Raw genomic sequence first — 27,967 nt, forward strand, 5'->3', positions numbered from 1 at the left:
ATAAAAATGATTTAAAAATTAAAATAAAATCTTTTAAACATATAATCAAGGGTAGTATAATTAAATAAAACTTAAAATTGAATATAGAAGTGCTTAATAAAAGTTGAGACACGTCTGAAGGCTGTTTCCTATATGTGCTTAAAAACAATCTCCCCAAAGCAACAAATAAATCATACTTGAACTTGAAATATTGCAGAAAGAAAAAAATGTTTATATGTTCATAATATAAAAGAGAGTCCAAACCATTCAATAAAACCTCCAAGACCTACTAGACAAATAAATGGACAAGTTATAAACAGAAAAATGATATGAAGAGAGGATTCAGAAATGTAAAATATATGTGTATGTATGTGTGTATATATATGTATATATATTTCTCCCTTAGAAAAATATATCTTCTAAGAAATAAGACAAAATAGAAGATTATTATTTTCCTATTAGATTAGAAAAAAGTCTTACAATTATTACTATCAAAACTGGGAAAGTCTGAGTGAAATAGGCACCTTCATACATTGCTGGAAGAAATTTTGACTGACTCACACATCAAAAGGAAATTGAAATCACATATTAAGCATTTTGAATCCATAGCATTTGGTAAAATAATACTCTTTATGAAATTCTGTCTCTAAAGAAATCATTTTTGGCACAAAACTGCATCACACTTTAGAGTGATAAACTTTGAACACTTTAAATGTCAAACATTAGGTTTAAGTCTATCAGAATATATGTACTTGATGGACTGTAATACAGTTATTAAAATAAATGTTAAATGAAGAAATTATCATAGCCTTAGGAAGATTTAATAATTATGAGTCAATCTTTCTTTTCAAACATTCTTAATAAGCTGTTCATTCAATTCTCCATGCTGTTTTATGTTTTTGTCAAAAAAATCTAATAACGTACATAATGTGTACTGGAATATATTTCAAAATCTGAAATATTTTTGACAGCTCTAAAAGATCACAATCATCTACATTATTCAAAATTTTAAGCTATGCCATTTGTTCACTATTATTGCACTTAATATTGTAAAGAAAAATATTCCTAAAGCTATGATAACCTCTCTCTTTTTACAATAATTGGGAGCACAATGAAGATGTTGCCTAAAATGGTGATCAAATAAAGTGAAGAAAATATCTGTAGGAGGAAGGTCTGGAGCTCCCATGAGTTACAAACCCCAAGAATAATATATTCAGACATCACAGACCAGTTTACTCCTTCCATTTAGTCCAGTTTGTTCTAAATTCGTCTAAAGAAAAGACATGAAATTAAATTTTCTGAATAAACAGTATGTGAATCAAGAGGATTTCTTACACATTGCTGACAGAAGTCTACACTGATATCAGTGCTTCAGGAAAAAGTTTGGCTTTATCTTGTAAAGTTCAACATTCACACTTTCTATGGCCCAGTAATTTCATCCCCATTTACATACCCAAGATAAACTCTTGCATATGTATATAAGGAGACATTTACAACAATTCCCATAAACAAGACAATGGCATATTATTCAGAGCTGTCACAAATGAACTACAGCTATATAAAATGATATAAATATACCTTAGTAAGATATAAAAATGAAGGGAAAAAAAGTCCAAAATGGATCCATTCAGCACCATTTTTATAAGATGAAAACAATAGCAAAATGATAGTATTATTTTGTAGGAACTTGTATAAATGATAAAACTATGTACAAAAAGAGAAGATGTATGATGTGAGTAAGCTCAAGTGGTGGGAGGCCAGGGGTCAGCATGAGGATGAGCACATAAGCAGCTGTATGTTCTTATCAATTGTTCAGATCCTCTATCAGGTCATGTTTTCATAGGTATAATTTTCACACTTTGAATTTTATCCTGACAACAATGGATAGCCTTTGAAAGCTTTTGTAGTATGTGTGTTGACTATGCATAAGACACTGTTAAGCATTTTACATAAATTATGCATTTTATCCTTAATATATCATGAGCATGAGGTAGTATTTTATATAAACCGACTTAGAGAAGTTATGCTTCTTCTCAAAAATACTAGCACCAGGGGGCTGGCCCAGTGGTGTAGCAGTTAATTTTGCACACTCCACTCTTGTGGCCCAGGGTTCACTGGTTCAGATCCTGGGCATGGACCTACACTCTGCTTATCAAACCACGCTGTGGTGGCATCCCATATTGAAGAACTAGAAAGAGTTACAACTAAGATATACAGCTATGTACTGGGGTTTTGGGGGGAAAAATACTAGCACCAACCACTTCCCTCTTTTCAATGGTCGAGTTTCAAGCCCATATGGTCCTTCTTAAGCTTCTAAGTGTTAATAATGTCAAACTCTCCCCTTTATTCATCTAGCCCCAGAGCTGGTACTTTTTTCCTCAGTTGATTTTTAATGATCTATTAGTGTTTTAAAAATTTATTTTTAGTTCTTCAGAGTTGTTTAGTTCTTCAGAGTTCAGTTCTTAGAGTTAACAATCTCTAAATAATATTATTTCATTAAAATAAAAAATACAGTTTCTATCTCATAACTTATTCAACAATTTGTAGCAAAATTAATCCCAGGGAACAGACCTGTAAATATGGTGTTTGGAACTGGCTTGGTCTTGTCCTTGGGAATGGACACAGTGCTGAACTCCTTACCAATGTGAAATGGGATGCTAATAATTCTATTATCAGTAAGTAGTGGCATCATGAATAATTGTGTTGATTTTATTACAGTACCAACTGAAGCAAATGACTATTGTACTTGACCATTTTGTTACTAATGATGATTATAAGAAGTGTGGAGTGTGATGGATTCTTCTGAATGCTTACAGAAATAAATGTCAAATTCAGATCTTTATATGTTAATTTCTGAGAACCATAAAAATTCTATGGCGACTATTAAATAATATCTTGTTTATTGTAGTTACAGATGTAATCTTGCTGAAATCAGACAGAAATATAATTTTGTAGCTTGGAGGATTACAGTTTAGTTTGTGAACCTAAGGGCATTGCTTAACAAAGAATGGGAACATATTTGGAATTAAACATGCACGCGGTCTTCCAAACTTCTAGAGATGTGTGTGATTTTTTTAACCTGGCTTCCTAGGAGTTTCAACTAGATCAGAGTAGTTTATTTTTCAGGCAGTGTTTGTTCAGAGGTTATGCTTATATCTCTGTGCCCATTAGCCTTTGCCCTTCATTAGGTATATTTGTTGCTTGAGAGAGGCTTTCAAGTCTGCCTCATTACTCCTGAGTTGATGCAGTCTAGCACATGAAAACAGCCTTACTGACTGCCTTGGTAGACTATGATCTCAGGAGGTTCTTCTTGGGTGGTTTTCTCTGTCAAATTTCTGTTTTGCTAGTAGCTACCAGTATAATGGAAATTCCAATACGCTATCAATTGCTCTCCACCAAGATATCCATGTTTTTTGACAATGTCCTTTGTCATGGAATTCTCCATGCTGTGTTCCAAATGAAGGCAGCCACCTCAGATAGAGCTGCTCAGCTATCTGTCTTTAAAGCCTGTGTCTCTCCCTGATCAGAAACTCAGCACCACTGCATAGGATTCGGAGGAGAGGATCTTAGTTATAATTTTCTCCACCTCCATCAATATATTCCACATTCCTTTTTTACTTCAGGCTAAGCAATTCAGAATCATTTCAAGTGTTCCTCATGTAATTTACTTCTAAGTTTCCTTACACTCCTTGAGTGAACTACATATTCTATGCACTAAGTTTGACACTATAAATATAACATAACCAGTGTGGAGCCATAAAAGATGAGAGGAGAGAAGGAAGGAAAAGAAAGGAGTAGAAGGAATCTGAGTGAAGGTATTTTTTTTCCCTCTGAATAATCAGAGCGTTCATGATTTAGCCTATACTCAGACAAAATTTCTCTCTGCATTACTATGTGCAAGCAGATAGGAGGAACATGGATATCTTTCTTTGGCCAAATAATACTTCTAATTATTACATTGAGAGTTGTTTTGATGTTAGCTTAATATAATAATTAAACTACCTTACGGTTGTTCATGGAGGCATCCTTACACTAGCGTTTATTAACTCGAAGGTGAACATCTCTCATTTGTAGACTTGCCAGACTTGAAAGTATTTAAAAGGCTATAAAAATATATTTATAGTTATATCTATATAATCTTTATTATAGAGATACAATATGTAAACCATAAAATTCATCCATTTGTCATGATACTTTCTTCAGAAATCTGGAACATCTTTGTGATGTCAGCAACATGGCAGGGTGAGTTGTTCCTTTTGTCTTTCCTCTCTAAGTAACAACTAAGTGGATATTCATTAACAAGCAGAGGATTCCCTGCACAGAACAACAAGACATCAGAGAGAGCCACACAGCTGTGCATCTGATGGTGGGTGGAACTAGGTGAGCTCACCCTTCCCCCTCACTGGTGGAAGTGAGCCAAGTTGCAGATCCTCACACGATGTTTGGCACAACTGTAAGAGGAGGCAGGGGTAGCCTAGCCCATGTGAATGCTTTCGTAGTGGTAGCCCTTCCTGTGGGAGAGCCCACCATGCCACAGGGGCCCCACCCAAAGGAATTCTCCCCAACAAGTGGGAGTGGTGGTGGCTTAGCCTCATGAAGGTACCTGCCCATGGTGCACAGCAGCCTGTGGGTCCACCCACTGTTTACTCAGCCTCTGCACAGGTAACCATCCTGCCTAGCATACCAGCTCAACCAGCCTCCTGCTGAGTGCAGTGGGCCCTGCCTGTGGATGAGTGACATACCTGTGGAGCACAGAAGCTCCTCCTACAGTGCACAACTCACCTGCCCAGCTCAGAGATCTTCCCCAAGTGAGCACAACCTGCAGAGTGTCTGCAGACAACCTGTGCAAATGCAGAGTAGCCATATCTGAACAAGTTCCAGCAAGCAGGGCCAGATGAGAAACCACAGCTCCTGCTACACCCCAGTAGTGGCAGGTGGACTCTGTGATGTGATACTACCACAAATGCACCAGGAAAGGATCAATTACTCAAACACCATGAGAAACTACAGTAACACTTCAGAACAGAAGGAAAATGACAAGTCTCCAGAATCCCATCCTGGAGTTGCAAAAGTTTACAACCTAAATGACAGAGAATTCAAAATAGTTGTCATAAAGAAATTCAACAAATTATAAGACAACTTACAAAGACAGTTCCATGAGCTCAGGAATAAAATGAACGAAGAAGAACAAAGAAGTAATACTTCACTAAAGAGACTAAAGCTCTAAGAAACAACCAAACAGAAATTCTGCATATGAAGAATTACTGAGATAAAAATTAGCCTGGAAACCATAAAAAATAGAGCTGATGCTATGGAGAACAGAATTAGTGAATTAGAGGACAAGAATACAGAAATGCTTCAGGTAAAGGAAGAAAGAACTAAGACAAAATAAAATGAAGAAATTCTTTGAGAAATATGCAATTCAATTAGGGAGATCAATATAAAGATTACAGGTATTCCAGAGGGAGAGGGGAGGGAGAAAGGAAAAGAGAGCTTGTTAGAAGAACTAGCTGAGGACTTCCCAAATCTGGGGAAGAAACCAGACTCACAAATATATGAAACCAATAGAATTCTTAATTACATCAATGCTAAATGACCTTCTCCAAGGCATATAATATTAAAACTGACAAAAGCCATTGACAAAGAAAAATTATTAAGGACAGCAAGGCAAAAGAATATAATATACAGTGGAACCTCTTTCTGGCTTTCAGCAGATTTCTCAGCAGAAACATTACAGACTAGGAGAGAATGGAGTGATATATTCAAAATGCTGAAAGACGAAAACTGTCAGCCAAGAATACTCTAACCAGTGAAACTTTCCTTCAGATATGATGGAGAAATAAAAGATTTCCAAGATAAATAAAAACTAAGGGAGTTCATCGTCACTAGACCTCTCTTACAAGAAAGGATGAAGGAAGACTTCATACTTGTAAGAAAAATGCAGAAGTTTCCAAAGCTTTGAGCAAAGAGATAGATAGACAGACAAAACTAGCAAATGTCAGCTCTCTATTAGAACAGGTTAGCAAACACTTAATTATAACATTAAAGATAAAAGGATAACTATAAACATTTCAATTTAGTCACAAACTCACAACACAAAAAAAAATAATTTTTGACAACAGTAACTCAGAAAGGTAAGAGAAAAGAGATGGAACCTCCTTAGGCTAAGGGAGATAAGAGGCTATCAGAAAATGGACTATCTCATCTATGAGATCTTTTATACAAACTTCGTGTTAACTACTAAACCAAAAAATCAGAGCAGAGCCACAAATCATAAATAAAGAGAAAACTGAGAAAACCATCAAAGAAAACAAGCTAACTGAGATAGGAGTCAGAAATACAAAGGAAAAGAAACAACGCAAATATAGAACAGCCAGAAAACAAGAAAAAAAAATGGCAGAATTAAGCACTCATATATCAACAATCTCTCTAAATGTAAATGTATTGAATTCTCCAATCAAAAGACACAGAGTGGTTAGATGGATTTAAAAAAAAACACTCAACAATATGCTGCCTGTAGGAGACAAATCTAGGTCTAAATAAAAATATAGGCTCAGAGTGAATGGATGCAAGATGATACTCCAAGCAAATGGCAAGCAAAAAATGTATGGTGTTGCCATACATATATCAGGCGAGGTAGACTTCAAGATAAAAATGACCTTGAGGGACAAAGAGTGGCAGTATATAATGATAAAAGGGGCATTCCACCAAGAGGACATAACATATGAATATATACACCTAACACATACATTTGGAGCACTAAAGTATATAAAGCAACTACTAACAGACCTAAAGGGAGAACTTGATAACAATACAATAATATTAGGGGACCTCAATACTCCACTTATAAAGTTGGATAGATCTTCCAGATAGAAAGTCAACAAGGACACAGAGGCCTTAATGAAACACTAGAAAGATGGTTTTAATATATATAACATTCCACCCACAACCAGAAAAATATACATTCCTCTCAAGTGCACATTGAACATTCTCAAACGTAGACCATATGTTGGGAAACAAGACAAGACTCAACAAATTTAAGAAGATTGACATCATATCTAGCATCTTTTCTGACAACATGCTAAGAAACTAGAAATCAACTATAAGAAAAAAGCTGAGAAAGACACAAAAATGTGAAGATTAAACAACATAATACTGAAAACCATTGGATGAATGAAGAAATAGAAGGAGAAATCAAAAAAACCTGAAGACAAATGAAAATTTAAACACAAGATACCACTCCTATGAGATGCAGCAAAAGAAGTACTAAGAGGGAAATTTATAGCAACACAGGCCTACCTCAACAAACAAGGAAAATCTCAAATAAATAACCTTTAACTAAACCTAAAAGAACTAGAAAAAGAAGAAAAAACAAAGACCAAAGTCAGCAGAAGAAGGGAAATAAAAATTTAGAGCAGAAGTAAATGAAATAGAAACTAACAAAAACAATACAAAGGATCAATGAAACTAAGAGCTGGTCTTTTGAGAAGATAAAATTGACAAACACTTAGACAGATTCACTAACAAAAGAAGAAAGAAGGTAAAATAAATAAAATTAAAAATGAAATAGGAGAAATTACAGCAGATACCACAGAAATAAAAAGGAGTATAAAAGAATACTATGAAAAAACATATGCCAGCAAATTGGGTAGACTAGAAGAAATAGATAAATTCTTAGACTCATACAACCTCCCAAAACTGAATCAAGAAGAAATAGAGAATCTGAATAGAGCAATCACAAGTAAAGAGAGAGAAACAGCAATTAAAAACCTCCACAGAAACAAAAGTCCTGGACTAGATGACTTTGGAGAATTCTACTAAACATTCAAAGAAGAGTTAATAACTTTCCTTCTCAGAGTATTCTGAAAAATTCAAGAAGGCAGAATGCTTCCTAACTGATTCTATGAGCCCAAGATTACCCCGATACCAAAGCCAGACAAGGACGACACAAAGAAGGAGAATTACAGGCCAATATGGCTGATGAACATAGATGCAAAAATCTTCAACAAAATATTGGGAAACTGAATGCAGCAATAAATTAAAATAAATTAAAAGTATCATACACCATGACCAAGTGGGACTTATACCAGGGAAACAGGGATGGTTCAACATCTGCAAATCAATGTGATACACCACATTATCAAAATGAAGAATAAAAATCTCAATAGATGCGTAGACAGCATTTGACAATACCCATGCATTTATGATAAAAACCCTCAGAAAATGGACATTGAAGGAAAGTACCTTCTAATAATAAAGGCCATATATGACAAACCCACAGAGACCATCATACTGAACAGTGAAAAACTGCAAGCCATCCCCCTGAGAACAGGAATATGAGGAGGATGCCCACTGTCACCACTCCTGTTCACCATACGTACTGGAGGTTTTGACCAGAGCAATTAGGAAAGAAAAAGAAGTAAAAGGGATCCAAATTGAAAAGGAAGAAGTGAACCTCTTGTTGTGTGTGGATGACATCATTATATATAGAAAACCTTAAATAATCCAAAGAAAACTATTAGAAATAGACAATGACTACAGCAAAGTTTCTAGCTGCAAAATCAGTTGCATTTCTAAACACTAATTATGAACTAGGAAAAGGAGAAGTCAAGAATACAACCCCATTTACAATCACAACAAAAAGAAGAAAATACATAAGAGTAAACTTAACCAAGGAGGTGAAAGACCTATACACCAAAATCTATAAGAATTTGTTTAAAGGAATAGTAGAAGACATAAATAAATGGAAAGATGCCGCATGCTCATGAAATGCAAGAATAAACATAGTTAAAATGTCCATGTTACTTAGAGCAATCTACAGATTCAATGCAATCCCAATTAGAATCCCAATGACATTCTTTACAGAAACAGAACAAAGACTCCTAAAATTTATATGGAACAAAAGACCCCAAATAGCCAAAGCTATCCTCAGAAAACAAATAAAGCTGGAGGCATCACAGTCCCTTACTTCAAAATAGACTACGAAGTTATAGTAATCAAAACGCATGGTACTGGTACAAAAGCAGACACACCGAGCGATAGAAAAGAATGGAAAGCACAAAAATAAAACCAGACATCTACAGACAGCTAATCTTCAACAAAGGAGCTAAGTTGATACAATAAGAGACAGAAAAGTCTCTTTGATAAATGGTGTTAGGAAAACTGGACAGCCATATTCAAAAGAATGAAAGTAGATCATTATCTTACACCATACACAAAAATTAACTCAAAATGGATTAAACACTTGAGTGTAAGACCTGAACCATAAAACTAGTGGGTAAAAATATAGGCAGTATACTCTTGACGTGGGTCTTAGCAGCCTCTTTTTGCATACCATGTCTACTCAGGCAAAAAGAACAAAATAAAAAATAAATAAATTGGACTACATCAGGCTAAAAATCTTCTGCATGGCAAAGGAGATCATGAAAAAAATGAAAAGACAACACACTAACTGGGAGAAAATATTTGCAAATCATATATCCGATAAGCGTTAATTTCCAAAACAAAGAACTCATACAACTCAACAACAACAACAAAAAAACAACTGGAAAAAAAATTATACAAACTACCCATGCTATAGTGCTTGAGTTTGTGGGCTCTGCTTCAGCAGCCCAGAGTTTGTAGGTTTGGATCCCGAGCACAGTCCTATGCACCACTCATCAAGTGATGCTGTGGTGGCATCCCACATACAAAATATAGGAAGATTGCCACAGATATTAGCTCAGTGACAATCTTCCTCAAGCAAAATGAGGAAGATTGGCAACAGATGTTAGCTCAGGGCCAGTCTTCTTCATATCCAAAAACCACCCCCCAAAAACTGGGCAGAGGATATGAAGGCATTTTTCCAAAGAAGAGCTACAGATGACCAACAGGCACATGAAAAGATGTTCAACATCACTAATTGTTAGGGTAATGAAAATCAACACTACAATGAGATATCACCTCACACACATCAGAATGACTGTATATAACAAGACAAGAAATAACAAATGTTAGGATGTGGAGAAAGGGAAACCCTAATATACTGCTGATGGGTGTGCAAACTGGTGCAGCCACTATGGAAAACAGTATGGGGTTTTCTCAAAAAATTAAGAATAGAAATACCATACAATCCAGGTACCTTACTACCAAGTATTTATCTAAAGAACTTGAAACAAAAAGTCAAAGAGACTTATGCACCCCTATGTTCATTGCAGCATTATTCACAATATCCAAATGTGGAAGCAACCCACTGACCATCAACTGATCAGTGGATAAAGAAGATGTGGTATATATATATGTGTGTGAGTATGTGTGTGCGTGTGCGCATGCACACTTATATATATATACGTGTACACACAATGGAATACTAGTCAGCCATAAAAAAGGCAAAATCGTCTCATTTGCAACAACATGGATGGACCTTGAGGGTATTATCTTAAGCAAAATATACTAGAGAGAGAAAGACAAATACTATGTGATTTCACTCACATGTAGAAGATAAACACAGGGATAAAGAACACATTAGTGGTTACCAGAGGGAAAAACTTTGGTGAGGTGGACAAAGGAGATAAAGGGGCACATATGTAAGGTGATGGATTAAAACTAGACTATTAGTGGTGAGCACGATGTAGTCTATACTGAAACTGGTATATAATAAAGTACACCTGAAATTACACGATGTTATAAACCATTACGACCTCAATAAAATAATTTAAAATAAAGAAATCTTGATCATCTTGATGTTCCACAAAACATCATGTGGATCCACTACACTGATGTGGTAATTCTTATTAGCGCCAATGATGAGGAAAAAGCACGTATTTTGGATGCCTTAGACATGTGAACCAGATGGTGAGAGATTAACCACCTCAGTAAAGTTTCTAGGGGTCTAATGGTTAGCATACTGGGCTCTAGTAGTTATTAAATATCTAAACTTAGGCCTCAAGTGATTGTGTGATCTCAGCTACCCATCAGCAACTGGATGCTATCTCACGCTTTAAGCCATAAAATTGAGATGCAAAATCAGCATTGAATCATCAAGTGGAAATGGTATGTAACAGATTAGGCTTAGCAGGTCCTGAGCCATAAAGAAGTTTCATTAGCTTATGACTTAACTCCTTCAACAACTACTAATGACCGCTTGCCTTCTCTCTCTCAATGCACACTTATGGCTACATGGGGAATTTCTTATAACCAATGGACTGAAAATGTAAAATTTGGGCTTGAATACACAGTTGTTTTTGCATGATGTGTTGGCAACAACTAGAAGTGATAGCCTCCAGTTTTACAGCCCCAATTTAGTGAAGTATTATGGTTAAATATTAGTTAGTTACAGTTATTATTATGATTATGACCCTGAAGGACAGTGGTGAGTAGAAATTCTCCCATTGGGAAGAAATGCAAGTAGTGCATTTGGTTGTCCACTTTGGCCAGAAGCATGGCTAGAAGCATCCATTGATTCATGAACGGTTATTAATGGTTTGGTTAGATGGTCAGGGCTTAGAATGAATAGAATGGGAACCCTGGTGAGAAAGAATTACTGGGGAAGAGTTCTGGTGATAGATCTCTCAGAATGGGCACAGATTATGAAAATATAGATGACTCATGTGAATGAACACCATAAGGTATCCACTTTAGAGGAAACTTTAGTAATCAGGTAGACAAATGACAAGTTCTGTGCATTGTAACCTCTTTTTCCAGTCACTCCAGGACTTGCTTAATGGATTCCTATATAAAATGAGCAGGGTTGGAGATCATGTATTGCTAAACAACATGGAATTTCATACAAAGCTTGATTTGGCTATCAGTACTGATAAGCCCCTTTAACGCTGAGCCACTAATATAGCACAGATTACTGGTGATCAGCCAGCCATGTAGAGGCAGGTTAATTATATTGAGACCTTTCCATCATGGAGGAAGTAGAATTTTGACCTTATTGGAATGAACATATCTTCTGGATATGCATTTTTTTCCTAACTATAATACTTTAGCTTGCACTACCATCCATGGATTTAAGAAATGCTTATCACAGTCATGGCATTCTGTACAATATTGCATCTGATCAAGGAATTTATAACAAAACAAATACAACAATGGGCTCAAGACCAAGAATTTCTCTGATCTTGACACATATCTGATCATCCATAACTAACTGGTCTTGTAGAATGGTAGAATGACATACCAAATACTCCTTTATGGATCTTTTAGGGGATTTATTCTCTGAATTTGGGAATCAAGATGTGGAAGTGGTAGCATATTCTCTATTATACCTAATAATCAACTTACAAAATTTTTCCTTCCCATCCCCACCACTTTGAGCTCTGCTTTATCAGAGTTCTTGGCGTCTAAAGAAGGAATGCTTCCACCAGAGTAGACAATATTTTTATTAAATTGGAAATTAAAACTGACTATTGGCCATTTTTGGTTGGCTAGATAATATGCATAACTGTAAGTTCTCTAGCCTAATGTCTGTAAAGCTGATCCTAAAAGAAAGCGGTGAGAATTAAGGAGAATTTGCTTATCTGATACATGTGTAAATACTAAGCTTGGATAGCATGGCAGAAAGTGACTAAAATGTTTGAGTTGAGAGCATGTATTACTTAGATTTTGACATGGCAAAATATGTTGCATGACAATGAAAGCTGAATTTTTCATTCCTATGCCTTCTACTTTCAGAATATTAGGAAATCTATACAAATATTACTTAACACTCAGCTTTATTTATAAGGACAGACAGAGATAATAAGATACTCAGCATTCTGTGTAGGAAAAAAGTTGCCCAAAACCTACAGTAATGACAATACAGTGAATGAATGGGCATATCCCTGAGAATGAAATGAGGTTACAGCCCAAAAGAGAGACAGCCAAATGGTTGACTGTTAATCCTTTATTATTGTCTATGTGCAGGCATTGCTTTAGATGATCTTTCTCTCATTCCCAATTTATACCGCATGATCAAATTAGATTGCACATCATGCCATTTCCAATATATTTTTTTCTTTTGTTAGATTAATAGAGATACTCCGATATTTTATTCTTGGCATAATTTACTCTTTCACTTTCTTTGTAAGAAATAATTTCTATTGTACTGTGGAGTGTTATTTAATAAATAAATAGTCTTGGAAATCAAATTGGTCTTTGAATCCTTACGTGAAAAAAGAATAAGTCTGTGTTATCTTGAGGAGTTTTAATTCATATTTCTGAATTTCATTTTCTTATTCATAACTTGGGAATAATAATAAAAGAATTTAAAGTGAAAGATAATAGCAGAGAGTAAACATTCAAGGGTAATAAGCACATTATTTTTATTCTGCCATTTTAAGAGAAACTAAAACTACACGTGTCATATTTTTATTTTAGGGCTTTAATTGTCAATTCTTACAACAAAATTTCAGTCCACTTAATTTATAATTCTGGAAGAAATAATGTTTTTTAATAATTTGAAACTTCTGGGATTTCTTTTTAATGACAAAAGACTGTGCTGAAATACACCATGATCAATAAATGTTATGAGTATTTGGAAGGAAATTGACTTCTATATATTCATTAAAATATATGTATTGACTGTTTTTTGTATAGTAGTTACTGTTCTAGGTACAGTAGTTTCAAGAATTAACCAGGTAAGGCAGAGCCCCTGCCTTTAAGGAGCTTACATTTTGGACTTTTACACAAATGGTTAATAACAGCATCAAGCATAAATATTAGTCCTTGAGATGGAAATAACCAAGGCAAATATCATTAGGTTTTAATGATTTTTTTTTCTGTTTTTTTCTTTCTTTCTTTCTTTCTTTTTTGTTTTACTTTGCTTGAGTTAATGGCAACCAAACACACAGTAGCCTCCACTGCTACTCTCTGGTATTTTACCACTGTTATTTCACTCTCTCTTTTATACCCCTACTACTACCCATTAGTATTTGGGTAGGAAGCTAAGTTAAAGAAAGAATAATAGTTCAGTTACCTCTTGACAAAAGGGTAAGTGAAAGTTTTGAGGGAAGGAGGCAATGTTACAGAAAACTTTCTAAATGGAATTAGGAAGAAACTCAAGAAAAAGTTTATGAAGATGGTATCCATTAGGATGGATGTATGACTTCGTTGAATGAACTTCATCTTCTCATTTAATATCATTAAAGGCATAGAGAGACTGATTAGATAATTCCCTCATAAAGAAGGAACATTAGTGTTTGGAGTGTAGGGAAATATTTCATAGTGTTGTACTGGTTGATTAATAAATGTTGAAATTCCTTGAGTTATATTAACTCTATTCCTGCACTTGGAGACAGGCATAACATGTAGATATAAACAGAATGCCTATAAATTTCAACCTATTGTACAAGGTCAATGTTTTGTCCATTTGAAGTGCTTACAGTGAGGTTTCTGGGCATTAACTATTTTCCTTGCAGTGCAAGTAGTAGCTTCTGTATCTCTTCATAGCATATTTTATCTCTTTATTTCTCAAAGTATAAATGGCTGGATTTAGGAGAGGTGTAATAACAGAGTAAAATACAGCAAGAAACTTGTCCACCCATGTGATACTGAGTGGCCACACATAGATGAAGATGCAGGGCCCAAAGAAGAGCACCACCACAGAGATGTGGGTAGTACAAGTGGAGAGGGCCTTAGATGCACCTGTTTTAGAACTTTGGTGGACAATGAGAAGAATATATGTGTAGGATATCAGCAACAGCACAAAGCAGGTCATAGCCAGAACCCCGCTATCAGCATTCATTAATATTCCCAAGTTATAGGAATCTATGCAGGCAAGCTTGATTATCAGTGGTATATCACAGAAGAAGCTGTCAAGTTCCCTGGGGCCACAGAAAGGCAATTGCAAAATCACAACCACTTGACTCATGGCATGCACAAAGCCAATGGTCCAGGAAGTCACCACCAGCCCAATGCATTTTTGCAGGCTCATAATGGTCGAATAATGGAGTGGCTTGCAGATGGCCACATAGCGGTCATAAGCCATTACCACCAATAACACCATTTCACCCCCTCCAACAAAATGCACAAAGAGGATCTGGCACATGCAACCTCCAAAGGAAATAGTCTTGTTCTCCCTGAGAAAGTCTACGATCATCTTAGGAGTGGTGACTGAAGAAAGCCACATATCAACAAATGACAGATTGGCCAACAAGAAGTACATCGGGGAATGGAGATGGGGGTCAGTGATGATTAAGATCATGATGACAATATTTCCACATATGATGATCAGGTATAGCATAAAAAATATCATGAAGAGTAAGACCTGCATATTCCATGAGTGACTAAGTCCCAGAAGCATAAATTCCGACACTACAGACAGATTTCCTTTATCCATGGTTTTCAGTGTGTCCTCAAAAATAACCTAGAGAGAATAGATTGTCAGTTAGTGGGATGCGAAAGGGTACTTAAGTTTTAGAATTTGCTTGAAATCTTATTTTATTGAAAATTAGTATCTATATCTGAAAGAGAAAAGTATAACTGGGAAGACAAATTTTGGCAAAATATTCATTGTATTATGTCCCAAAGAGAAGTCAAATGCCTAAGATTGGCTTTCCAAGAAGCAGAGTCTGGGATGGGATTCTTATGCAAATGGTTAATTGGAAAGGTATTTTCACAAGAAGGGAGTGAGGGAAGCAGGGAAGCAAAAGGAAAGGCTAAGAAAACGACTGTAGTGTCACTGGGAAACTAGCTTTCCTTCACCATTCCAGTAAAAAGAATCTGTGTGGGACACCACCAACAACCATTACACTAAATAACTAAACTTTAAGTCATCTCCTTAGAAAGATAATAGTGAACAGGTATTGAAATCCAGAGCAAATGATAAAGTACAAAATTACAGTTTCTCTCTATTATAAATAATGATTCCTTTGAGCCTCATTTAACTATCTTCTATAAGACACCATAAAACTAAATTTTTGCTTACTACTCTAAAATATATGTCAAGACAATCTTTAGGAAAGAACCTATTAGAATGCCATGTAATAAATTCCATGGCATGATAATTTGATGCAAACTCAAGCACTTAATTTATCATTGATTAAGATCACAATTGAATGGAACTTATTTAGAAAACAGAATGTATCAGGAAAAAATGTCAGTGGAGATTTATGTGAGACAAGGATTAAGAAATTGGAAGGCTACTCAGACTCAGATTCTGACTTGAACTCTGAATGGAAGCTTCTTATAACTCAAGCTTATCAATAGAAAATATTTACCTTCATTATATCAATGGATGTTAGGAAATCCCTAACTTTTGAAATATTGCCATAAAAGTTCAAAAAATATATTTTTACTGACATGCGTAAGCAAGGTACATCTTAGATTGCTAGTGCTGAGTGAACATGAAGTTAAAACTTCAGATACCATCAATTATTTTCCTCTAAATTTACTAATGATATTGTTCATACTCATCCTTAAGTAAATTGAGAATTCCTCTCAAGCTGAGTGGCAGAAAGACAGTTGCATATTTCTCTTCTCTCTTTTTTATTTCTGTCTCCTGGCTTTGTTTTACTTTTTGAGTGTCTCACCTTCTTTTACTCTTTGAAATCTCAAGGGCAGTGTCAAGGAGAGCAGGTGAACAACGAAAACTGTTACCTCATCCTGACCACTGGTTTCTCCTTCCCTGATACTGAGAACTCAGCAGTATAGATTAAGAATGAAAAAAAGGAAGATCTTCCTAAAGAAATTAGGTAAAGCACACATTTGCTGTGGAAAGGGGACATGGGATAGTAGTCTCACAACTTAAAAATAGACATATGCTCCATAATAGAGATTTACTTAATTTCTAAAGAAAATATCCTGATATTACACCAAATAGACTTATGTCCTCTGAGAAACTTGAACTATTTGACCTTTACCTTGAAAGTTCATCTTTGCCAAAAAAAATCTTTCCAGGATTAGTTTTCAATAACTAGCTACAGAGCTAGTTATCCATTGAGCATAACTAGAGCAGAATATCCATTGGAATAAATGACATAGAAGATAGCTAATAAAAAAGCAAGATTTGAAATGTGTTTGAGAGAGGAATCTGCTAGAAGGTGAATATATATATATTTCTAGGAAATAATTTACCAATAAGAAATCATAATTTTTTAATCAATTTTGAAATTGTTAATATTTTGTAACATTGGTAGATTAAATATATTACTTAATATTAATCCATATTTAGGACAACTAGTAGAATAACCACAAACTTTTTAATTAGTCAGATCTTGTCTGAAATCTGACTAATCTGAAATCTGACTAAATCTGAATGAAACTCTATTACTTGTTGACCTTGTGACTTCTAACTAAATCCATTTCTGCTTTCATTCCCTCATCTGTGAAAAGAGAGCAATCAATCTAATAGACTTTTTGTGAAGATGAGTCAGAAAATATACAAAGGGGCTGGCCCAGTGGCATAGTGTTTAAGTTCGTGTGCTGGGCTTCTGTGGCTCAAGATGCACAGATTGGGATACTGGGCACTGACCTACACGTCACTTGTCAAGCCACACTGTGGAGGCATCCCACATACAAAATAGAGGAAGACTGGCACAGATGTTAGCTCGGGACCTATCTGCCTCATCAAATATATATATGTACAGAAAGCACATAAGTTTTTCTGGTACTCAGAGCATGTTTAATAAATAACAATAATTTTCCTTCTCTATTCACTAAGATGCAATTTAAAGCAGTACAATTTCCAAAGCTTACTGGCAAAAATCTTAGTGAACAACTTACTTACCATTTGTAAGCAAAATATATAGAATCACCTTTCTTTAAAATACTGACTTCTTACATTTTCTCTGAATTAGCAATCTTATAGGATGTACAGATGCAAAAGAAGTACCAGACATGCTGCTAGCTTTCCAGTAGTTTACCAACTTTTTCATCTTTCACTTCTGCTTTTGACTAAGAGGGGTATTAATATTTTAAGAAGATTTACAAGAGACAATAGCACTTTCTATTAAAGCACCTTTATAATTCTGAGATAATTTTCTCAAAGAGGGTAATGATAACTTTGGGATTAGTAAATGTGAAAAACTAGAGAAAGGAAACAAATTGAGTTATTCTTTTAAGAGTATTAAAATATAGAAATATATTTTTTGTTCCCTTCTAGATACAATATCCTTCAAGATTTTTTAATGATAATAATCCTAAAACTATGAGATTCTCAACATTTGTATTTCTACAAGGAGAAACGTGGACTCAGAGAATTTAATCAATTCCTTGCGAGACACACTGGCTGAGGTGCTCAGGGAGGTAGTCCTAGTTCCTTCCACTAGCTGGAGCCTCCTTCCTTTTTTCTCAGGTTATGATTTTAATCCTATTTCTGTAGCAATTGAGTTTTACATCACTTCTCATTGGACATATAATCATTTTTACATCTACCTTTACGTTAAAAGTTATCTTAGCATGCAGTACTCTATCTGATATGGAAAACTTTATCTTCTTAAATGGTAAGGACTATTAGAGCCAGGATAGGTGGAAGTCGCCAATATCAAGTAGCTGTCAAAGGACTGTGATCTCCCAAAGCCAACCTGAGAGCACCTTTGAGGCACTGCGTTATGGTGGCATGTACACCTCTGTTAAAGAGAGCATAGAAATTCCAGTAGTAACATAATAGAAGGAGGAAACCCATGAATTATCCTCTTTAGAGATCAGAAGATAAACAAGCCATACTCTACTCCAAGCAAGTGGGCATGCAGGAAACAGATACATAGAATTATTTTAAAAAATTATTGAGACTCACAGAGAGGATGAGATAACTTACCAAACACAAATTTTCTGTGAGACCAGATTGTTTTTCCCTCTTCTCTTCTGATACATTCTTGAGATGACATCCATGGTTGGGTGGAGACAGTCTCTGTGGAAAAGCTACCTTCAGCCTGGCATATAGTCACCACTAGAAGGAGCCCCTTGGGTGAAATTTTTCTATTCTATATTCTGGCAGAACAAGAATCATGAGAATAATTTACATTGGACATCTCTTGGGGACTTTTTTGATAAGGGTGATAACTTTTGCTTCAGAACAGGGAGACAAGAAAAATCACATATGAAGCATTTACTCATTAAACTTTAATGAAGTTCCAAATTATTTTTCATTTAACCTGTAATTAGTAAGGAGAGGTCTTATGCAATCTTAATCTTTAACTAGATCTATAGCATCAAACTGGAGAAATCATATGCTGATCAATGTGATATACTGCAACCAACAGAAAACACTGATGTGGATGGAATGCCCTACTGCATACCTAATGCTATCCAAATAAGCAGGTAGTCTTGGTCAGCTGACTGATCTGTTTCAATATTATCTATGACTACTCTGAGATCCTGACAGTTCTGCACTGGATGTCAAATTATTAAGGTATCATTAGTTATTTTTCTTTCTTTAAAAGGCATTCCTGTTAGTTTAAAATACATTTATTTTGACATTTTAGATTTTCAAAATAACTTTCTTGCAGTATAATTAATATATAACGAACTGCACGTATCTAAGGTGTACAATTTGATAAATTTCGAGATATGTATTCAACCATGAAAAAATCATCACAATAAAGACAGTGAATGTAACCAACAGCCCCCAAAAGCTCCCTTGTGTTCCTCAATAATCCTCCTTTCCCTTCCCTCTGCACATCCTCCCTCCCCAGATGACTGCCAATATGCTTTCTGTTACTATACAATAGTTTGCATTTTCTCGAGTTTTCTACAAATTGAATCATGTAGTTTCTGCTCTTTTTTTGTCTGATTTCCTTCACTCAGCATACTTTTAAAATTTTCATGTTGTTATATCAATAGTGCGTTCCTTCTTATTGCTGAATTGTATTCCGTTAACGTGTACGCCACAATTTATTAATCACTTAATCTGCTGAGAGACAAGTGAGTTCTTTCCAGTTTTGGGCTATCATAAATAAAGTTTCTATGAACATTTGTGTAGGAATCTCTGTATGGCGTGAATCCTTCAAAATTTATTGAGACTTCTTTTATGGCCCAGAATGTAGTCAAACTTGGAAATGTCCTGTGTGCATTTCAAAAGAATGAGTATTGTGATGTTTTTGTTCAAAGTGATCTATAAATGTCAATTATGTCAAATTGATTCATAGTGTTCTTCAGATCTACCACATCTCTGATGAATTTTTGTCTACTTGTTCTATCAATTGTTGAAAGAGAGGTATTAAAGTATACTTATAATAATAAAGTATAATTATTATTATAATTTTTTGTTTGCCTATTTCTCTTAGCATCTCTGTTAATTTTGCTTCATATATTTTAAACCTCTTTTATTAGGGATTTAAGCAATTAAATTGCTATGTCCTCATAATTGACTTCTTACTCAATATGAAATGCCATTCCTTAATCCTGGTAATATTCTTTGATCTGAAATATATTTCATCTGATATTAAAATAGCCACTGAAGATTTCTTTTGATGCGTGTTAGTGTGGTATATATTTTTCCATCCTATTGTTTTTAATTTAAAAAAATACAGTTTATTTTTTAGAGTAGTTTTAGGTTCACAGTAAACTTGAGTGGAATGTGCAGAGGGTTCCCATACGCTTCCTCCCTCCCCTGCACACCACCTCTTCCACAATCAGCATCTCAAGTAGCAGTGGAACATTTGTTAACATCAGTGAACCTGCACCGACACCATTATCATTCAAAGTCCATAGTTATGTTAGGGTTCTCTCTCGGTGTTGCACACTCTCTAAGTTTTGACAAATATATAATAACATTATAATATCATATATATACTGCCCTAAAATCCTCTCTGCTCCACATATTCATCCTTCCCATATCCCTAACTCCTAGCAGTCACTGATCTTTTTACTGTCTCCATAGTTCTGCCATTTCCAGAATGTCCTATAGTTGTAAATATACAGTAAGCAGCATTATTAGATTGGCTTCTTTCACTTAGTAATATGTATTTAAGTTTTCTCCATGCCTTTTCATGGTTTGATAGCTTATTTCTTTCTAGCACTGAATAGTATTTCATTGCCTGGATGTGCCACAGTTTATTTATTCCTTCACCTACTGAAGGACATCTTAGTTGCTTCCAAGTTTTGGCAATTATGAATAAAATTACTGTAAACATGTGTGTGCAGGTTTTTGTGTAGACATAGGTTTTCAATGCATTTTGCTAAATACCGAGGAACACAGATGCTGGATTGTAGTGTAAGAATGTGCTTAGTTTTGTAATAAACTGGCAAAATGTCTTCCACAGTGGCTATATAATTTTGCCTTCCCATCAGGAATGGATGGGAGTTTCTGTTGCTCCACATCTTTGTCAGAAGTTGATGTTGTCAATGTTCTGGATTTAGTCACTCTAATAGTGTATAATGGTATCTCATTGATGTTTTAATTTCAATTCCCTAATGATAGATGACATTAAACATGTTTTTATAAGCTTATTCGTGATCTGAATATATATTTTTAGTGAGGTTTTTGTTCTGATCTTTTGCCTGCTTTTTAATCAGGTTGTTTTCTTTTTGTTGAATTTTAAGAGTTCTTTGTGCTTATTGCATAACAGTCCTTTATTGGCTATGTCTTTTGCAAATATTTTCTCCCAGCATGGCTTGTCTTCTCATTCTCTTGACTTCGTCTTTTGCGGAGCAAAAGTTTTTAATTTTCATGAAGTCCAGCTTAATGATAATTTCTTTCACAGATCGTGCCTTTGGCATTTTATCTAAAAAGTCATTGCCATATTTAACATAATCCAGATTTTCTCCTACGTTATATTCTAGGATATTTATAGTTTTGTATTCTACGTTAAGTCATTTTGAGTTAGTTTTTGTGAAAGGTGTAAGTTCTATGTCTAGATTCAGTATTTTTTATTTTTTTGCATATGGATGTCTAATTGTTCCAGCATCATTTGTTAAAAAGACTACCTTTGCTCTATTAGATTGTCTTTCTTCCTTTTTCAAAGATCATTTACCTATACTTATTTCAGTCTATTTCTGGGCTTTCTATTTTGGCCAATTATATCTGTCTATTCTTTTGCCAATACCACACTCTGTTCATTATTGTAGCTTTATAGTAAGTCTTGAAATTAAGTAATGTTGGTAGTCCAACTTTGTTCTTCTCCTTCATCCTTTCGTTTTTAACCTATTTATATGTGCTCACCCTGGGCAGAGCTCCATAACACAGAGCCAGAGCCGAGATGGGAGATGGGAGCTACCAGTTATTAAGCTCTGCCTTGATCCACTTGGAATGGAATCTCTTTGTTTTAGGTCAGGAGCATGGAGGGAGAGCAAGAGCTTCTGTCCTTATGGGATGCCCCAGCTCTGCAGTAAAGAACTTTCACACCATAAAAGCTGGGAGAAATAAGACCAGACTCTGGCTTAAATGTCACTGATTCCCCTTGTTCTTATTGAGATCAAGTAGATTTTCTTGAATAAATATCTCTCAATTTGTTGTATGTTCTCTGGTCATTTTCCAGAGTCTTTAAAGAGTTTATTTTCTTGTTTAAAAATTTTGTCCAGTTTTATTCCTGTTTTTCTGGGAAGATAATTTTCCAAACTTCTCATACAGCCATTCTAGATGTCTTAGTTTATTCCTTTTTATTGGTCAACATATGGATAGATTACAGTTTGCTCATCTATTTAGATTGTTTCAAGTGTTGGTGATTATGAATTGAGATGCTATGAGCATTTCCAAAGTCTTTGTGTGGAATAGATAATTGGTTCCTTTTAGAATGTGATTGCACTGGATAGCAGTGCCTGCAGATTCCGGGACTCCACCTAGAACCCAAAGTCTCCAGGTGCAGTGTCTTATAGTCAGACCTATTTTCCAGTTACACAAATAGAACTTTTTTCAAAGTTGTTCTCTCCTGTTGGGCAATGCTCATAAATCTCATTACAGTATGATCAAAGCATGTGTAAAAAAAGTATAAATGTGTAAATTTTGTGCATCTCTTAGGCCATTTTCTCTACCATTTTCTACTTTGCTCTCTATCTATTCCTTGTCTCAACACCCATCAAGACATCATTTCCCCAGGGCTCTGATCTCAGCTGGTTGTCATAGAAGACAGGACTTCATAAACTCACCCGTAGGATGATATGTATAATTGAAAACAAGCAAATATGCTACTATTTGTATTTTTGTATATTTAAATAAAAGGAAATGGTTTTATCACTAAAAGAAGGACAAAAGTAATGGAATTTCAGGTCACCTAGCAAACTATACTGAGTGAGGATTTTTGGGAAGGGACTCTTCTGGGCACTATTGAACATCACCAACTATGTGTACATTTGTATGTGGTCTATGTATAAAGCTATCCCTGTGCTTCCTCCTTTGGCAGTGGGTAAGAATATATGTCACAGACATGTCAAATAGAACTCTGACCATTATGCAACACAAGGGAATTCTCCAAATGTCATGGCTTCCTTCTTACTCTCTAGTAGTTGTTGTGGCTGACTCAGAAAATCTGTTAAATTCCCTGGCTGTTTTTCAATGTATTTATCTTTTGACTGGGAGGATAGTAGTTGAGGCAATGAGATGTGTGCATTTATAGTAGAATCAATGTGTGTACTTGTCTGTCATGCTGCTTCTGTTTCCATTATTGTTCATGCTCCCAAACTTTTGATTTGCTTTGTATATTGGGAAACTTTCTTTATTTTTTTCAATTGACCCTAAGAAAATAATTCCTGATGAATTTGGAGTTTATCAAAAATGCATTCTGAGACAACTTGATCATGGGATAATAAACTTATCTAGTATAAAAGTTGAGTTTAGTTCTCAACTTTTTTTGTTAATTGAACAAAACATTCACTTATTGTTGTGTTATTCAGATTATTTGCTTTCATTAAGTCCATATGCAGGATTATTTTCCTACTTCCTTTTGTATCTGTAACCACAGTTGCTGTCACTACCTGAAATTTCTTGCCTAAGATTTCAAGTTCTTCCATGATTATTAAATTCCAGCTTTGTGATTGTGGTCAAATGATATGTAATAGTAGAGAAAATAACCTATGAAACATAGGTATCCATCATCTTTTGTTGCCAGGACTCCACTTTGCCTCCCATTAGACTTAGTAAAAAGATAAAATACAACTTTTAGGCTACTGATTTTCATCATCTATATCAATGCCATATATTATAGAGAGGGCTCAATGACAAGTTGTGAATGAATTTGTTCAAATTTACAGCTGTAGAAACAACACTGAATTGTGTTTTATTAATTTGAATTAATAGTGATATGATGGTATCCAAATGTCATTACATTAATTCCCTAGAAAAGAATAACATGCATAATATAACTGATTACTAATTATGATATTTTAAATTAAAGTTATTTTTAAGGAAAAAAATCAGAGTCTTTCTGATTTTTATAATTTGGAGTCATGATCATACTTTCTGAAATTGAGAAATTTTGGAGTATAAAGGTGGGAGTAAAATTTGATAATATTAGCAGCCCTGTAGCCTTCTATAAAAGCTCTCAGTCTGGAAGCAACAAGACAAGTGAGTGTACTTTGACAGTGTATGTAGATACTGAAACTCAGAATTACTATCTTCTTAGGAGACACCACATGTGAATCCTGACTCAGACCTTAATATTGTCGAGAAGACAGAACCAACATTGAGCCCATGATAAGTGCCAAATCATTCTAGGGGCTGCCCCGGTGGTGCAGCAGTTAAGTGCGCACATTCCACTTCTCAGCAGCCCGGGGTTCGCCGGTTCGGATCCTGGGAGTGGACATGGCACTGCTTGGCTGCTTGGCACGCCATGCTGTGGTAGGCGTCCCACATATAAAGTAGAGGAAGATGGCCATGGATCTTCCTCAGTAAAAAAGAGGAGGACTGGCAGTAGTTAGTTCAGGGCTAGTCTTCCTCTGGGGGAAAATAAAAAAGAAAAGTGCCAAATCATTCTAATTGTATGGAAAAATATGACAGATTTTCTGAGTGATGTGGGATCCGTGAGCTGAGGAGTTGAAAGAAAGATTTCTTGGACTCTCAAGGTCTGGCAGTAGTGTTCTTTTATTTAGAGAATAGTGTGGAATAGCATGAGGACAGGACCCATGGGCAGTAAAGAGCTGCTACGTGGGGACAGGAGCCATGGGCAAGAGGAGCTGCTGCTGGAAACATGGGTTGACAGTAGGGCTAAATTTAAGGCATAGGTATGTGAGTTATCTCTTTACAAGACAAAGGAAAGAAAATGTAAAAAAAGTTGTTAAAATGGTATCAGGGCAGGTGGGGTCTGGTTAGTGGATGGTCCTATAACTTTTAGATAAGAATCAAACCGGATTAAGTAAATGGCAGAAACCACCACTTAAATATCTTCAGCTAAAGACAAAGGAGGATGTTGAGGGGTGGGTCAGTTACATGAAGTTGCCAGACAGTAAACAACTTAAGTCCTTGCCTTCCCCTTAAGAGTTTCCAGAGATAAGGCCATCCCGCCTTCCTCCTGGTTCAGAGAGGGGGACACCCCCTACAGATGGAGACTTCCTTCACAAATGCAAATATTTCTCATCAAAGGGCAACCAAATTCTACTCCTCAGAGCCTCCTTCTCATCTGCAGTTTTTAAAAGTAACCAGCCTAAAATCCTCATCATGAGGATTTACTTTATTTTCCCTTTCAAGCAACACCATTTTAAAACTACAGTGAAGCATATATTTGTCAACCCTTCTTAAATATGAGTGAAGATTTCTTCTATCTTTTTTTGAGGAAGAATCACACTGAGCTAACATGTATGCCAATCTTCTTCTATTTTCTATGTGGGTCACAGCCAAGCATGGCCACCAATCAATGGTGTAGGTCAGAGCCCGGGAACAAACCTTGGCCTCCAAAGTGGAGAGTGTTGAGCTTAACCACTAGGCCATAGGGCCAGCCCCTACAAGTGAGTTTTTTTACATAACAATTCTTATAGCTCAGTCAGTATCATTTAAAAATGTAAAACCAGTTTTTTTTTGTTGGTAGTATATTCAAAATAGCATTGAATGCCTGATTTTTATAATTTGCTGTGTTTTACCTGACTTATTCTGTATAAATAACAATTTTTCAAAGAAAACCTTTAAAAACTTAAAAAAATAGCCTATTTCCATCTAAATACTTTTAATCTAAGTATCCTCTCCAGAACTCAAAAAAGCACTCCATAGTTTCTTCATGGCTGTTGTCATTTCTTTGTTTCGCAGAGTATAGATAATTGGGTTCAAGATAGGGGTGACAATGGTGTAAAATACAGCAAGGAACTTATCCACAGAGTGGTTGCTGAAGGGCCAGATATAGATGAAGATGCATGGGCCGAAGAACAGAATCACCACTGTGATGTGAGCAGTCAAAGTGGCCCGGGCTTTGGACTGCCCAGTAGAAGAGTGACTCCTAATGGTTATGAGAATCAGACTGTAGGAGATAAGCAAAATACTGAAACAGCTCAAAGAGATCATCCCACTGTTGGCAACAATGACTATCTGCACAATATAGGTATCTACACAGGCAAGCTTAGTAACCAGAGGGAGATCACAGAAAATGCTGTCCACTGTGTTGGGACCACAGAATGGCAGGTTCACAACAAAGGGTATCTGAAGTCCTGAATGAAGGAGACCTAAGAACCATGAGGTCACTACCAGCAAAACACACACCTTCTTGTTCATGATGGTCATGTAATGTAGGGGCTTACAAATAGCCACATATCTATCGTATGCCATGGAGACCAAAAGTACCATTTCAACTCCACCCAGGAAGTGAATGAGAAAGATCTGTGTGAAGCAGCCAGCAAAGGAAATGGTCTTCTGCCTTTTCACCAAGTTCACAATCATCTTAGGGGTGGCAAAGGATGCAAGGGTCATATCCACAAAGGAGAGGTTCCCAAGGAGAAAGTACATGGGGGTGTGCAGGTTTGGGATGTAAAACACTGTGACCACAATGAGAAGGTTACCAGAAACTGTGAGCACATAGATAACTGAGAAGAGTGCAAAGAGAAGAAACTGTAGATCCTGGGAGTTGGTCAGTCCCAGCAAAATGAATTCTGAAACTTTGGACTGATTTAATTGTTCCATAGACTCCATTGTAAGATTTGTTCCAGGATGACCTGTGGAGAGAAAGAAGAAAGCATTAATACGGTTACCAAAACCTAAGTGGGTTCCTTCCTGGCCAGTTAAATCTGACTCTCCACCACAAGTAGTTGTCTCACAAACAAGGTATACTTGTAGCAAATAGGAGACCATGAGGAATCATTTCCAGAGTCATGGCATCCCCAAACAAATGGAAGCAGGGACTTTTATTTTGGATGGGGAATGAATATTCAAAAGGGAGACGTGGGTATTCACTTGTGCAGACTCAGTTGGAAGACATGCAACCACAAACACTGCAGGTTATGATAATAAGGCCTAAGCTCCTCCTGGAGAGATCTGAGCATTAAAAATAAGGCAAAGGTAGTAGGTGTAGCTCTTGTTGTGAGGTGTGGTTGGGTTCAGGGTGGTTGGTGATTGCATCTCCTTAACATAGCAAACGGAAAAAGAAGAATTCAGAAAAACAATTAAAATATCCAAACCTACCCCTGAGTTCCTCACGGTAAACAGTCAGTGACAATACCATGGAGGTTGCCAAGTTTTTCACTCTTTTGGGTCCTTTAATCTCATTTAACTTTGAAATTTAGTGTTATCCCATTACCTCTAAAAAGGAGGACATACAATCTAAACTGTCTACCTCTAACCCTAGCTTATCAGCAATAACTGTTTCATATCTCTTGGTTCCTGTATGCAGTCCATGAGTTCAGAGGCACATGCTTTGTCTTCACAGGTCAAAGGAGAAACCACCGTCTTTGGGGGCTTTATATTTTTGTAGAAGATGAGATCCCTTTGTCTGAGTTCCTGGAGGGAAAAAGGGGCTCAGCACAACCTCTTTTAAAGTTCAAATTTTGAGTGAATTGAGGAGTTATTGTCTGCCCACAACTACCTCAAGAAATTCTTGTTTAGTTCTGAATCAGCCCAAGTTTTGAATGGCCCATGATCCAGTGGACATAAAGCTACTGTGAATCAGTGAATCAGTGAGGTTTGGAGTGAATCACACTGCTGTCTTTCCCATCAACCTGTAAGTGGATTCTGATCTCT

The 27,967-nt window shown here is 35.8% G+C and overlaps 2 protein-coding genes across 2 annotated transcripts; both read right to left on the reverse strand.

Moving 5' to 3' along the window:
• Window positions 1-14,341: 14,341 nt before the first annotated feature.
• LOC106833413 (olfactory receptor 4K14-like) lies at window positions 14,342-15,283 on the reverse strand. The gene has a single exon (XM_014844604.2). The coding sequence runs from the start codon at window positions 15,278-15,280 to the stop codon at window positions 14,342-14,344; it is 939 nt and encodes a 312-aa protein (XP_014700090.2). The 5' UTR covers window positions 15,281-15,283.
• A 10,692-nt stretch (window positions 15,284-25,975) lies between these two features.
• On the reverse strand, window positions 25,976-26,956 carry LOC106833412 (olfactory receptor 4K17). Its single transcript, XM_014844603.3, has one exon. The coding sequence runs from the start codon at window positions 26,921-26,923 to the stop codon at window positions 25,976-25,978; it is 948 nt and encodes a 315-aa protein (XP_014700089.1). The 5' UTR covers window positions 26,924-26,956.
• Window positions 26,957-27,967: the final 1,011 nt, after the last annotated feature.

Source organism: Equus asinus, chromosome 2 (genome assembly GCF_041296235.1).
Source record: "Equus asinus isolate D_3611 breed Donkey chromosome 2, EquAss-T2T_v2, whole genome shotgun sequence".
NCBI classification, from domain to species: domain Eukaryota; kingdom Metazoa; phylum Chordata; class Mammalia; order Perissodactyla; family Equidae; genus Equus; species Equus asinus.

What these genes read in the sequence shown, in the direction of transcription:
- LOC106833413 (XM_014844604.2), bottom strand. Translation starts at nt 15,280, where the DNA reads ATGGATAAAGGAAATCTGTCTGTAGTGTCGGAATTTATGCTTCTGGGA.
- LOC106833412 (XM_014844603.3), bottom strand. Translation starts at nt 26,923, where the DNA reads ATGGAGTCTATGGAACAATTAAATCAGTCCAAAGTTTCAGAATTCATT.